The following is a 13,137-nucleotide window of genomic DNA, read 5'->3' as shown; positions in this document are numbered from 1 at the left end:
GAAATTGTTAGCTGTGTGGGCGTCATATCGAAGGAGAAAGTTTCTTTCAACAACTGCAAACATTTCCAGGTGGCTAAAGCCCTAATAAGCCCTTGCGTTCTTTGTAAAATTTTGAGTTTTAAATATGCGTCACAATTTCGTCTGGCGTCCAGTTTTATACAATTTTAAGGGGACGAATACGTAACGCTAAACGAAAGGATGGAGGAAGACTGGAAAGAGAAATTAACTTGGGAAATGGATCTTCTGTAAACAGTGGCAATTTTGATGCCACTGAACGGAGATTTTAGTCAGATATCGAGCTAAAGAGAAGAAAAATGAATTTAAAGCTCACGGGCATTGTCGAGACAACGCAACGGAAAGAGAATAATTAAGGTCAAGTGACTCCGATCGAGAAAAACATTTTTTTGTTTGTTCTTCATTTACCCTGCCAATATCAGTGTTTTTCCTCCTCTTCAATTTACTTCCTCACGGCTTCTTCGTCTCCAGCTCAGCCCATCCGTTGTGCCGTGTGACAAAGCGTAGAGGATGGCGGGAGCATGTTTTTCACCTCAGGAGTATAAAATCGGTATAATAGCTGTAAATTGAGCATCAAAGTTCCTGCAAACATTTACGCTGAGTGAGAAACTTACCGTTATTTTTAATTTACGGCTCTTGGTAAATACCAGTGGCGGATCCAGACCTTGAGCTGAAGGGGAGGGGGTGGGGCGGGGTTTTTTTTGCTTGCCCTGCCGGCTTTTCTTCCTGCCGCAATTTTTTTTTAATCAAAACAAAGGGGGAGGGGCCCGGGGCCCCCGGGCCCCTCCCCTAGATCTGCCACTTTTATACAAGTATCTCGCTATTTCATCGCATGTCCAAGGCTTTCCAAGTTTCACCAGGTCCAGTCACCTGTTTCACGCTCGCTAACATCAGTGCGACAAAGAGGGGGGTGGAGTGTAGTTTTAAAAACTATAATTTAAAAACTTTTTTAAAGGCTCGGTCTTTGGTTTTCTTATTAAAGTAAGGCCCTTGACAGAAAACGCCAGAAAGACGTCAACTGGAAATCTAATGTAATTACGAGCCAGACGAGACTCATTACTAGCTGACGTGATTTAGTCAGTGACAGCTCCCCACAAAAAGGCGTGAAAGGAAATTAAAAGAATGTGAAGACCTCATTGTTGCCTGTTTGAAAGAACTTTATTTAGTGCACTATAAGTTCAAATGTTGCTGGTGCAAAGCCTTTTATTTGCCGTTTACGGGACTTCGACAAAAAATGGCGCGAAAGGACGGAAAGCCCGTGCAGCAATGTGGGACGAGAGAAAACCAGGCGCGGTTTTCAAATAGTTTCATTCTCCGATAAACAAGCCGAAGAGCTCGAAACATTCTCTCAAGGAAGCTCATCGTTTTCGTTCTTTGCTAACTTGTTTTACGACGGAATGAACCGCAACAACAATTACATGGAATTGCTGAAACCAACTGAAACAAGCAGGCGAGTGTAATCAATGTTGTGTTAGAAAATGTTGCAATAAAATGTTTGCCCGGTGTACACTCAGCAACTGAAACACGTGGTTTCAATTCATGCCGAAGAAAAATCATTTTTCTCCTCCTGAGAGCACTCTATCGGCAAAGCTTTTCCTTGGTGGTTTGTATGGGCGAAAATATTTTGCTTCGTTCTGGTTGAGACGAGAACAGATACTTTCAAAAACGCACGAGTAGCAATTAGTGTGGCCGGTGCCTACCATACCTTGAACTTCGCTACGACTGCAAAGCAAAGGAAGGAGCGAAGGAAGTATCTAGTGAATCTCCCATCCACACCAGCTTATACCTGCAACTTACAAATATGATGGAAACACAAAAGGAACGCATGGGTGAACGCAAAACGAACGCGCGGGTGAACGCAAAAGAAACGCATGGGTGCACGTAAGGGGAGTAGATCGGGGAACTATGGGGAAACACAAAGGGAATCGAATGGAAACAAAGGAACTCGAAATAGTATTCTCGGGTTACACTGTCACACAATAAAAAAATAATTCGAAAACCATTCAGTGGATAAAGTCAAGAAATTATGATATAAAGAAGACATTTATCCAAGTCTTAGGCCTGTACGTTTTCCCAAACTTCAAATATTCGTCGAAATATTTTGCACAAATTTAGAGAGCCCAGTATGGAGCCCGCATGTTGGTGTGCTTCGACGGCACACCGACTTAGTGGCCGGAAAATAGTGGAAACATCTGGAACTTACTTTGGCTATCTAGGCCGCTGATTATCTGAGCTGATCAAGCAAACATTGAAGTAAGCACTTTTCCTAATACTTTAACTTCCGAAAAGATTAAAAATCACGGAACAAGTATATATTTTTCGACAAACGCGTCCATAGCTTCATGTCACCAAATGTGACTGTTTTCAGACGAAGCAAACTGTTGAGCTGAAAAGTTGTTAACAGATATAAATTTACCGCCTCTTGTGCCTGATGAAAATTATAACTTTGGTGGCTCTTTAGAAAATGATGACGTCACGTGCACTGCAAAATTGGTAATCGTATGAATGCGAGTGGAATTAAGGATTTACGCTACGAATGATTTTTGAAAATTCTCCCAAAATTTGAACGAATTTCCAAATATCATGAGTAGTGTAAATCCTTAACTGCCCGAGCCTTCATACGATTACTCATTTATTATATGACTAACAAAATCACGAAAGCGAGAGCGTTAATTTGCACTGCAGTGCAAATTAAAAATTAACCATAAATTGGCTTGCTCTCAGCCAATCACCATGAGGTAATTTTTTCAGTTATATAATAAATAAGGAGACTCTAAGGGAATCGAATGGATGGGGAAGCGCAAAGGAATCGAGTGGATGTGGGAACGCAAAGGGAATCGAATGGATGGGGAAACGCAAAGGAATTGAATGGATGGGGAAATGCAAAGGAATCGATTGGATGGGGGAATGCAGATGGAATGATAGGGGAATCAGTGGAAATGTGATGAAATGTGTGATATATTACATACAGTCAGGCACTGTGCGCACAAAATTGTCTTCGAAAGGTGAATTTAATTTTTAGAAGGACGAAAATACTTAAAACCTCCTTACATACACATATATTAATTCATACTACTTTCAAGATATTGGCAGTAACAATCGCGCGTGCAAACATTTTACAAGAAAGTACAAAACTAAAGGAAAAGCCAGTCATGTAATAATTTCAATATTATGTATAAATAAATTCTACATCAATGAATTACCACTGTTTACATTTCCTGAACATTTCACAATTCATTTGAACACGCTCAAGTACATTATTTCAAGTGGAACGACACTTGCAAAGACAGCGACATTTTATGCCAATGAAATAATTCCCTCCATTTGTGTTTTCACCCATTTTTCGCTATCTAATAAAATAATTTTAATTTTTTGGTATAATTGTTTCATTCACTCACCCACTTAAGACTGGCTGAAAATAGTCCCAATCTAAAATGCCGAGACCGGATTTTTTGCCCATTCTTTTATGTACGGTATATGCTTCCGACGTCTGAACTGCGGGCTTACAGTTTCATAGAAAACAAATCTCTTAATTTGTTTCTCAAATTACTGTAGGAAAGAATAAAACCAATATCTATGGTAGCGTAATTTGCGCAATATTTTTATAATCATTTTAAATGGTATTGTGACCGTCCCATGAGGCATCGCGTGGAAAAATATGGCGCCCGCGCCATGGAATAACTTCATTCGGCACAACAACAGGTCTATGATTTCGCATTTCCACTTAGCTTACGACATGGACAAACAATGTCATTCTCCTTATAAGCCTTAATAATTCTATATTTTCCATATGTCAGTCCCCAGACAACTTGTAACTCTTGTTTTCTTTGATAAACCAGTCAAACTTGTTTTATGGAGCGTGTAATCATTGACCACCCAGGTTACCAACCCTAGTCTTGTGGAATCAAAACACAAGTTCTAGGTGCGGATGAGTTATTATGTACAATTCAATAAAAAATTCTCGTAAGATTAAAAGAATAAATCTAAACTGCAACAGTTTCATTAGGGCTTCCTAGACTTGCAGCTGAACTATTTTAAAAGTTTCTCGCTTTTTAAACGCTAGATCTACAATATGCTTAACAGCAGCAGTATACTCTTGGCTGTCACGCAATGGTTCACCGTTCCGTGACAACTCAGTTAAACGGCTACAAATGACAGCACATCTTCATCTATCTCGTAGATTCGCGTCATCATTAAGTCTCTCCCTTCTCTAAACAATTCAGCTCCGCTAGCACTCCTACGTTTTAAAGAGTCATTCAACGCCATTTCAATTCATAGCGTTTAATAGTCACTACCTGCGTAAATGAAAATGTCGACGAGACCAGTACATTTCTGTTCAGTCAGGCTTCGCACAGCAACGCCAGAATCAGTGACTTACATAGTCGAGTTTTCCTCGTTGAGACAGACGCCCTAGAAGAGATACTCTAAGTAGTATGCTATGAAGTGTTTCATCTTTGTATTGCTAGCTCTCTTAACTTGGCCCTCGTGGGTCGACGCCTTTTCACTGCGGGCTGTCCCACGCGGTTCTTTGTTAAATGGCGTAAGTGAACAGGGGTAGCTACAAGAAAAAGACAAATAAAATTAATCGTGAACATTACTTTCTCTGTTGGGAGCGGTTTTCATTTGAGTGTCGAAAAGTAATTGGTTGTACATTACTACGCTACATGATTGGCGTAAAACAAAATCGCGCCACTTTTTCATCCAATCAGAAGTAAACCCAAAACCAATAACCTCTCTTTTAATGATATTGTCCCGCATCAGCCTCCATTGCAAGCTACAATGGGCGACAAAAGTGTTCAGACACTTGGCAGTAAAATTCGATTTTCGAGCGTCTTGGACACATTTTCCCCCTTCTTCCCCCCACTGCCAAACAATGTTGAATTTTCTATTTCTTGGACTGCACAGACTACAGCGCCTACACAACATTGAATTGGGGGGGGGGGGGGGGGCGGTATCAGAGAATCAATGCTAGAAGCAAATAAAAAAGAGCAAGTGCTTAACTATCGAAAAGCGTCATTTCCTAAAAGTGTTTCAACTAGTTTTGTCGCCCATTGTAGTTCCAATCCACTACCTAGAATAGTTATACGAATATGGGTTATTGTAACTCGTTCGTTCGCTCGTTTTCATGCGCTTCGCGTCAGCTTTGGTTTGTTTGTTGGATAGCCGGTGTCCTTTGTGACTGCCTAGAGTGATTACATTGGTTATGCGGGTTTTAAGACACCCAACTGAAAACTGCCCTGAGCCACAGGAAAAGTACGCAAATGTGGCGGAGTTTTTCAAGCGTTATTTCATGATTTGTAGTACCGCGGAGAAAGCTTTCTCAGTCGATGTCAGTTTTCGCCACTCAAAGTCAACGACATCGTTGCCATCACATGTAAAATGTCATCAAACAATCGTTCTATTTTCTTTTCTACACGCGGGTGTCTACCTTCGGAAATTCTCTACAAAGGCTGATTTTATGTTCTTTTTCCCCTGAGTGGATCATTGCTAAGCCACTTTCTGGCAAATTGAATTTGCAACGACAAAGTACGGAGATGTTATAAAGTGCTTTCGATGACGGTCTTCTCCGCAGCCGTTTTTTAGCCCCGGGGAACTACCATAAAAAAGGACGGGGTCCTCATCGTACCTTTTAGGGGTTAAAGAGCGGTTTTGCTACCTCTTAGGGTGTTAAGCCTCAAAAGGACCACAACAGGAGCTTTTGCGGCACCTTTTAGGGTAAAAATATTTCAGGAGATAATGTGTCAACCCCGTCCATTTTATATGGGAATCCTCCACCCCCCCCCCCCCTCCACCCCTCCCCGCCAGGTTTTTAGTGCCGTCATTCAACGCTTAAACGATGCCACCAAGAGCTGCGAAGGAATCTACTGAATATGACTGCTCACAGTTTACTCACCAGGGAGGTCAAAGGTAACTGCGTACTCCTCCACCCTCTCCTCCTCAGTTCCCTCCAAGTCGTCATCTGTTTGACAATCATCACTAGTCATATCTTCTCCACTGTCCCCTCCTCTATGGACACGAGGCTCTAAACTCGTCAGTTTGGCTGTTAAAACAGCTCTAAAAGAGAGCAAGAGAAAGAAAAACGTCAAGTTAGAGTAAGATGCTACTGTTTTCACCAGATCCCCATCTTAAATGAAACGATCGAGAGACTCAATCCACCTGGCGGATTGAACATGGATCACTTAGCAGGTCGGCCTGTTCGACGTGATCAACACCACGCGCCTATTCACAAGCTATAAAACAAATGTACCACGTGATGCAACTCCTGCAGCCGTGTTCCAGAAATAGATTTGACTTCATGTCCGCGGAAACCCCTGTTTCCACGATTTTGGCAGGTTTCCAGCTGGTTGCTATTGTACAATGACTGTATTCAAAGGGTTTAGACAGGATTCTAGTGCATTTAAGGAACAAAACTAACCTTTGCTCTTGAAGTTCGAACAGCTGCTGGGTGAGGAGTCGTTTCTCCTCTTCCTCTCCTTCCAAACCATTTTCAACTAAGCCATCATCCTGCAATCGGACACAGAATATTGGAAATCAATACAGAAATCTTCTATGAAACGCACAGATTTGACATACGTTGTACAATGATCATAAAAATGCAATTAAAGTCACACCAAAGTCATGGTAATATATCAGTTACGGTCACACAATAAAAAACAAACAAACAAACAAACGAAAACAAGCACATAAAAAAATGCGACCACACCCTTTGCAAAACTGTCATATACATTGATTAAAAAAAAAGAAATAGACAGACACAAACTCAAATCACTACAATTATACCACAGAGTCACACACGACGAGCCTTAAAACAAAACCACAAGCCACCTCAGAAAGAAGAAACACTTGCGTCCTCCATATCAAACTTACTTCCTCGTTGAGGTGCAACATCGACAAGCGCTTGTGAGCTGTGTCCGACGCGTTATCGATTTCCCGGATGTTGTTAATGGTTGCCCGGATCTTGGATAGCTGACCGATAATTAGGGTTTCTAGACATCTAAAAAGATACGATAAAAGGTAGAAAATTAAATTTCGATCGCCTTTATAAGGTATCAAAGCATCATAATAACAATTAAGAGGGAATCCACCAGAAGTTCGGGTAATGAGCGGACAAAAACTTTGTACCAAGATTATTTACATTGTATTGCAAACTTCTGTGCGACTGATTTAATTATCTTCTCAAAAGAAATCATTTCTAACAACACCAGATGTCGAAAACAAATTTTGAAGTTCGCATGAAACACTTGAAAGTACTGATGAAATGACACTGATGATAACATTTTGCCTGTGTTCGCACAGGTTCTCTGGACTTTGAAATTTATTTTCTCGAGTTCCCATTGGAAATTGTTTTTGGTGTTATTTCAGGCATCTGTTTAGATCTTTAGCTTCTAGAAAATGCAAAAAGGACTGTAATATACTTAACATTATTCTGGTACAAAGTTTTTGTTCGCTTAAAACTAAAATTGCTCGATTTCCTATCGGATTTCGTCTTAAATCGTAAGAAGCGTGCAATATCAAATTTGGAAAGATTGAACCACATTACATATTATCACAGGATTTCAATTTGCTTGGTTTCAACAGACGAAACGAAACATGGGGTGCTTACCATTTGTCAGAATAAACCGGTCGGGATGACCGTTGTATAATGGTAAGGGTTTTTCCAAAATCAGCAAACCAACCAAACGAGATGGCGCTTACCATTTACAATTCAATTTCTCGTAATTGTTTTCGGCTGATGAGAGACTGGAAACTGGAAAATATACCAAATGGTAAGGAAATTTCCGCCGTTCCATTCCGAACGGAAAAAGAGGACTACCTCTGAAGGTAGTCTACAATTTCCGAACGGATTTTCCTGGAAATTACTGTTCTATTTGACTTTCAACCGAAATTTCCGGATTTTTTTGCTAAATGGTAAGCACACATGTACACAGATAAAGCTGTCTTAAAAACAGTATCATGATTGTTTGCCTGTTTGTCTGTTGATGTGTAGTTTGTTTTCTCTAAGTTATTCTCCTAGCGAATATTTTGCGGAATTTCCTTTCCTTTCAATTTGCAATTAAATTTGTATTCAAAAAGAATGTTCTCGTTATTTTGGGAAAATTGTAAACTGTTATCGTTTGAAACTTCTTTTTGGAATCAGCTTATGGTAATAACATATGAGACATAAAGAAAAAAAACTAGTTTACGGAAATCCAAGCTAAAACGAAATTTATGCCGCAATATGTGCACGTGCTCATGTGTTTTGAAGTTGAACTCGAGCACGGTTTTCTACACGTGGTGGTGAGCCATACGAATCTCACCACGTGATTCTCTCCATCTGCCCGGAGAACTGATAAGCGTACAGAGGACGGGGGCGGGGGCGGGGGCGGGGGGCGGGGGGAGGGGGAAGTAAAATCTTTGTGGCTACACATTAAGGGCACAGGAGGTCAACGTCAGTCTTCTGAACCACAATGTTCTGAATAAAGCTCTTCTTGGTTTGACTTGCTTTCAAGAAGAATCAGCAAACGCTTACCTCGTCTGTTTACCCACATCTTGCATGCTCTCCAACGCGCTCATTCCTGGCGGCGTTTCCATGATACACTGTGCCCAAATTATAGCCAGGGCATTCGCGTTCATTAGATTCTCCTCCTGATGCTGGGATATTCTGCAGGCACAAGGTCACTTGATTAACTTTCCTTACTCCGAAATAATTTGCTGGTCCATGAAGATAAAATCACCATATTGTGGACTGAGAAACACTGGTCATACGGCTGTTTCGATTAAGCAGTGTAAAAACGTACGCCGGCGACAACGACGGAAGAAATTAACGGTAAATCACTGCTTCATCGAGGTTTACGATGTTTTAGCTCGAAGAAAGCATGAACATGCGTTGAAATGAAACAGCTCAGATTAAGCATGAATCACTCACCTTGCAAGATGAAAGACCAGTCTTTCAAGAGCGTTTCGATTCGCTCGAGGCAGTTTTTGTACCAAACTGTAGAGAGCTTGAAGACGCAACTTCTCTTCGGTTAGTTCTAAAAAACAAACAAGAAAGCAGTTTTTTCACAAACCATTCAATCTCAAAAAGTCACTCACAAGACGAACTTAACGCTAAGAGGATGCGAAGTATTAATATCAATAATAATAATAATAATAATAATAATAATAATAATAATAGTTCATTTATATGGCGCACACATCCATTATTTGCCCAAGGCACTTTGCAAAACTATCCCTAAAAACTACAATTTTACTCTAGGAAAAAAACTAGCGAAATACCAAAAAAAAAAAAAAACTAGAATCTAAAAAATAACTAAAAATACGAGAAAGAGTTACTCTTAACCCTTTAAGCCCCCTTAGTGCCATATGGCACAAAATGTTAGAATAAGCTTAATATTTGGCCAATTCGTTTCCAATTTGGACACCAAAAGGAACTTTGAGAGATCTTCACATTGGAACCATAAAATCATACCTTAGTCCTGTATCAGACTTGCTTAACCACCACTCAAGTTTTGAAACTTTTGCGCTTTACAATTTTACGGTCAAGTGAATATCTGATAAAAATCTTCACACCCAGAGCTGCAAATTAAGCTATTGTTTAGGGGTATACCCAATATATACAACGAATAAGGTATTTTTGACCGTTTTCATTTTTTTTTTTACTTTGCAGACTCCTCAATTCAATTTGTGACATCTAGTATGTCTGTTGTGGTGTTTTAGGACATACCCCAAACAATACCTTTCAACTAGTATATTACTTGTGGTCTTTCGATCTACTGTTATCATTTTAGAAAAATAAGGTTTTTCTCCGGGGCTTTAAGGGTTAATAAATTTAGTAAAAAGGAAGGTCTTGAGTTTTTCCGTGAGTGACTGGGCGGAAATGAAAAGAAGACCAGAAAACACAAAGCAACATGCAAATTCTAGTTAAACTGACCTGCAGTGCGAATAAAATCCATGTAGAAATCAGCCGCGATAATAGGCGGCGACAACTGCCTGAAGAACAGTTTAAGTACCCCAGCTACCACGTGTACACTGTACTCCTCTAAAGACAAATTATCAATTCCTGCAAAGGAATGACATTAATAATTACTTACCTCCAAATGTCGGAGGGCTTCTAAATAAGTTTGTAACGGCTGTAGTAGCAAAACGAAGGGACAGAAACAGTCTGTCTCCTGTTTCAGACAAGTTGTTGAGCTCGAAGGTTTTTTTGAGAAGATGCTGGACTGCATGGCGTAAACTAATGGTACAACGCTGCACGCTCACGTGACAAAGTTGGGAGTATTCCGGTCAATTTGTGATCGCATGGAAAGAATCGGAAATTCCTCGAACCTGAACGCAAACACTAGCACTTGCTCCCTACAAGGAAAATCTGCTCACCCACCTTAACTCGTAACTTGTTATCGCAATTCACGAGTTAAAAATCAGCGTCAAATCTAAATACCGTAGAATTCCGAAGTTTTTGCGGTATTCACTAAAGAATGTCACTCACCTAACGTACAAATGTCGTTCTTTAGCTTTTTAACAGCTACGTTGCTTGGAGATTTTCTATAAAGGCCTTCAGTGTACAAACCTTTGAAAGAAGAAAGAAATTAGCGTGACCGGAGGGAAGAAAACAAAGCACGAAGCATGCACTAAAGTCACCTCAACAAAACATATCACAACCTTAAAGGAGCTCAGTCACAATATTTTGAGTTATTTTGGCCAAGTACAAATTACCTTTAAATTGAAGGAAACCTGAAAATAACAGTTTAATGAGATAGAAAAACACCAACGAGATACTAATAAACCATAGAGGAACACGGATGGTTAAGAATGGAGAAGATTGATACGGATTACAAATGACGAGTTTGAAAAATGTAGGCTAAACTTTTCAAGATGCGCAAACCGTGACGCAGCTGCCAAAAAATGTCAAGGTCAATGTTATTAAGTAGGGTGGCCCTTTCAGCTCTAGGCTGGTATCAGCAAGGCTTCCTGCGTCACGTATGACTACTACCTTAAGTTTCGTTAACAAAAAAGAATAATCAAACGCTGCTTTAACCCAAAATAGCTGTTCACTTACTTACTCGCGGTTTTAGTCATTTGACTTGTTTGTTTGTTTGTTTGTGTAATTGCTTTCTAATTCGCCCGTCCATGCACCACAAGCAAAACTTCCCAAGAGGATTTTGACAAAAAATATATATGATTTAACGTCTAATGAAATGACTTACCTCTTGACTCAATGTCTTGAATGAGTTTGTCAACTAGCAGCGGAACAGAGTTTTCGCTGGACACAAGACTAGATAAGTCACCTCCAAACAACTCCGTCTGAATAGGAAGAATGAATTTGTGTTAACAAAACAACAGTCCACTCTAACAGGGAGTCTAACAACGTCGAAGCCCGGCACAGTATCATTAAAATCAGAGGAGCCAGATGAGTAACTGGTGCCGGCGCCTTACTGCGATTTCTGTAACATGCAGCGAAAAGGGTTACTGCTACTTCCCCCCGGGTAAAATGCCAATACACCACAGTCTCCCCCCCCCCCCTAACTTCCCCTCTCCAAACAAACAAAAACTCAATTTGATGGTAGTCATATTTATGAATGAACTTATTGAAAAAAACGTCAGACTCGGTAGATGTGAGTCTTTACAATCAAATCCTGAATGAAAGCAAGATGAAGACAATTTTACATCCACGTAATGTACAATGTACAATCTAAAATCTAAGTACGACAATGAATACAATTTAAAATCTACGCAAGTTTAAAAAGACAACCGTTCACAAACAAGTTTTTGAATATATAATATATAACCCTGGGTAGAGGGAGGAACAGAGAGAGTGAAGTGTCTGGCCGAGAACACTATGGCACAATCGATGAGTCCGGCCAGAGCTCTAAATAAGCTGGACACGATCTGGAATCCAAGGTAAATCCCCTAGGCTCCTGCGCTTCAGTACTGCATCCCTTTACCGAGTCGTTTACGCTGAAGTTTCGTTTTCTGGTGATGAATGGCAGACGCGAAGTATATGTTGATCAATACCTAGTAACTGCTTACCTTTCCCTTTGATTTGTTTGCTCCTTTCCGACATATGTTTTGAGACTTGGCATGACACTTTTTGTGACAAGTAAATCTACACTCTGCAAATAAGCACATTCAAACAGCAATGAGGGTAAAATTGCATGGTAACTGTTCTCGGAGCTGAGGACAGCAAATGCCTCTTTACAACATAAATGAGTGAAGATGCTTTCAATCCGCCGGCTGTCTACGCAAAGGTAATCAGAACAAAGTGTCCCATACCGAAAGGGCTAGTAATGGTCTCCGTAGCATTAGTCGACTTAGAGTATTTCTAGCCCCCTCCCCATAGGTGGGATGCTAGTCCATTAAAAGGTCATTCCAGAGTGGGACGTTGAGCTGGTACCCATTTATACACCTGGGTGGAGAGCGGCACTGTGAGCGTAAAGTGTCTAGCCCAAGAACACAACATAATGTCCCCGGCCAGGTCACGAACTAGGACCGCTCGATTCGTGGTCAAGCGCACTAACCATGAGGCCACAGTGGCTTAGTCACCCACAAATATCTCAAATAACTTGTCAGATCAAGAACGTAATGGCATGCGTAATAACGTAATAATATATAATCATCAAACCGCACGAAGCGACAATGAAGGACGTCATCTTTCCAGAAACAGCTAAGGACTGACATTTTCTGTTGATTACCTTGGCAGACGAATCCTTTGTCGAGTCCCCAGATAAACCCTGTACAGTGCTCACAAAACGTTGGAATACTAAACTGCGTTGTGGCGAACTTGTGGCCGTTAAACTCCTGCAAATGAAATGCAGCCATTTACACAAAGCAAAACGAAATGCAACGACAAAAATAAAAAATAAATAAATAAATAAAATAAAAAAAAAACACATAAACGAACAAACAAATAATTTTGTATTAGACGACTGAAGTGGTAAACTAGGAAACATTACTATTTTGCCTACAGTGTGTTTCTTAGACGATTTTTAACCAGGGATAAACAAGTCGGAAACTGAACGCCGCGTGAAATTTTAAATTTAGCTTTATTTTCTTGAACAACGTTGGCGTCCAATACTAAGTTCCACTATGATCTTTCGAACGTGTTTGTCGACTCGGTCTATAAACACGCAAAAAAGAAATTGGCCA

General features: G+C 40.3%; 1 protein-coding gene across 1 annotated transcript in view; it reads right to left on the bottom strand.

The window, feature by feature from the left end:
- Positions 1–2,875: 2,875 nt before the first annotated feature.
- LOC145482564 (unconventional myosin-IXb-like) overlaps positions 2,876–13,137 on the bottom strand; it is a 54,612-nt gene continuing 44,350 nt past the window's right edge. Inside the window, exons 35-45 of the mRNA XM_081461154.1 lie at positions 12,684–12,789; positions 12,022–12,104; positions 11,199–11,295; positions 10,481–10,561; positions 9,926–10,054; positions 8,921–9,026; positions 8,525–8,656; positions 6,883–7,009; positions 6,431–6,519; positions 5,909–6,069; positions 2,876–4,573 (exon numbers count right to left, since the gene is read on the bottom strand). Of these exons, the coding sequence (XP_081317280.1) occupies positions 4,464–4,573; positions 5,909–6,069; positions 6,431–6,519; positions 6,883–7,009; positions 8,525–8,656; positions 8,921–9,026; positions 9,926–10,054; positions 10,481–10,561; positions 11,199–11,295; positions 12,022–12,104; positions 12,684–12,789 (1,221 nt within the window). The 3' untranslated portion in view covers positions 2,876–4,463. The remainder of the gene's footprint in view (positions 4,574–5,908; positions 6,070–6,430; positions 6,520–6,882; positions 7,010–8,524; positions 8,657–8,920; positions 9,027–9,925; positions 10,055–10,480; positions 10,562–11,198; positions 11,296–12,021; positions 12,105–12,683; positions 12,790–13,137) is intronic.

The sequence above is a fragment of the Orbicella franksi genome, chromosome 3, assembly GCF_964199315.1.
Source record: "Orbicella franksi chromosome 3, jaOrbFran1.1, whole genome shotgun sequence".
Taxonomy (NCBI): Eukaryota; Metazoa; Cnidaria; class Anthozoa; order Scleractinia; family Merulinidae; genus Orbicella; species Orbicella franksi.
Note: the sequence above shows the minus strand (reverse complement) of the source record. Positions and strands in the feature narration are given on the sequence as shown.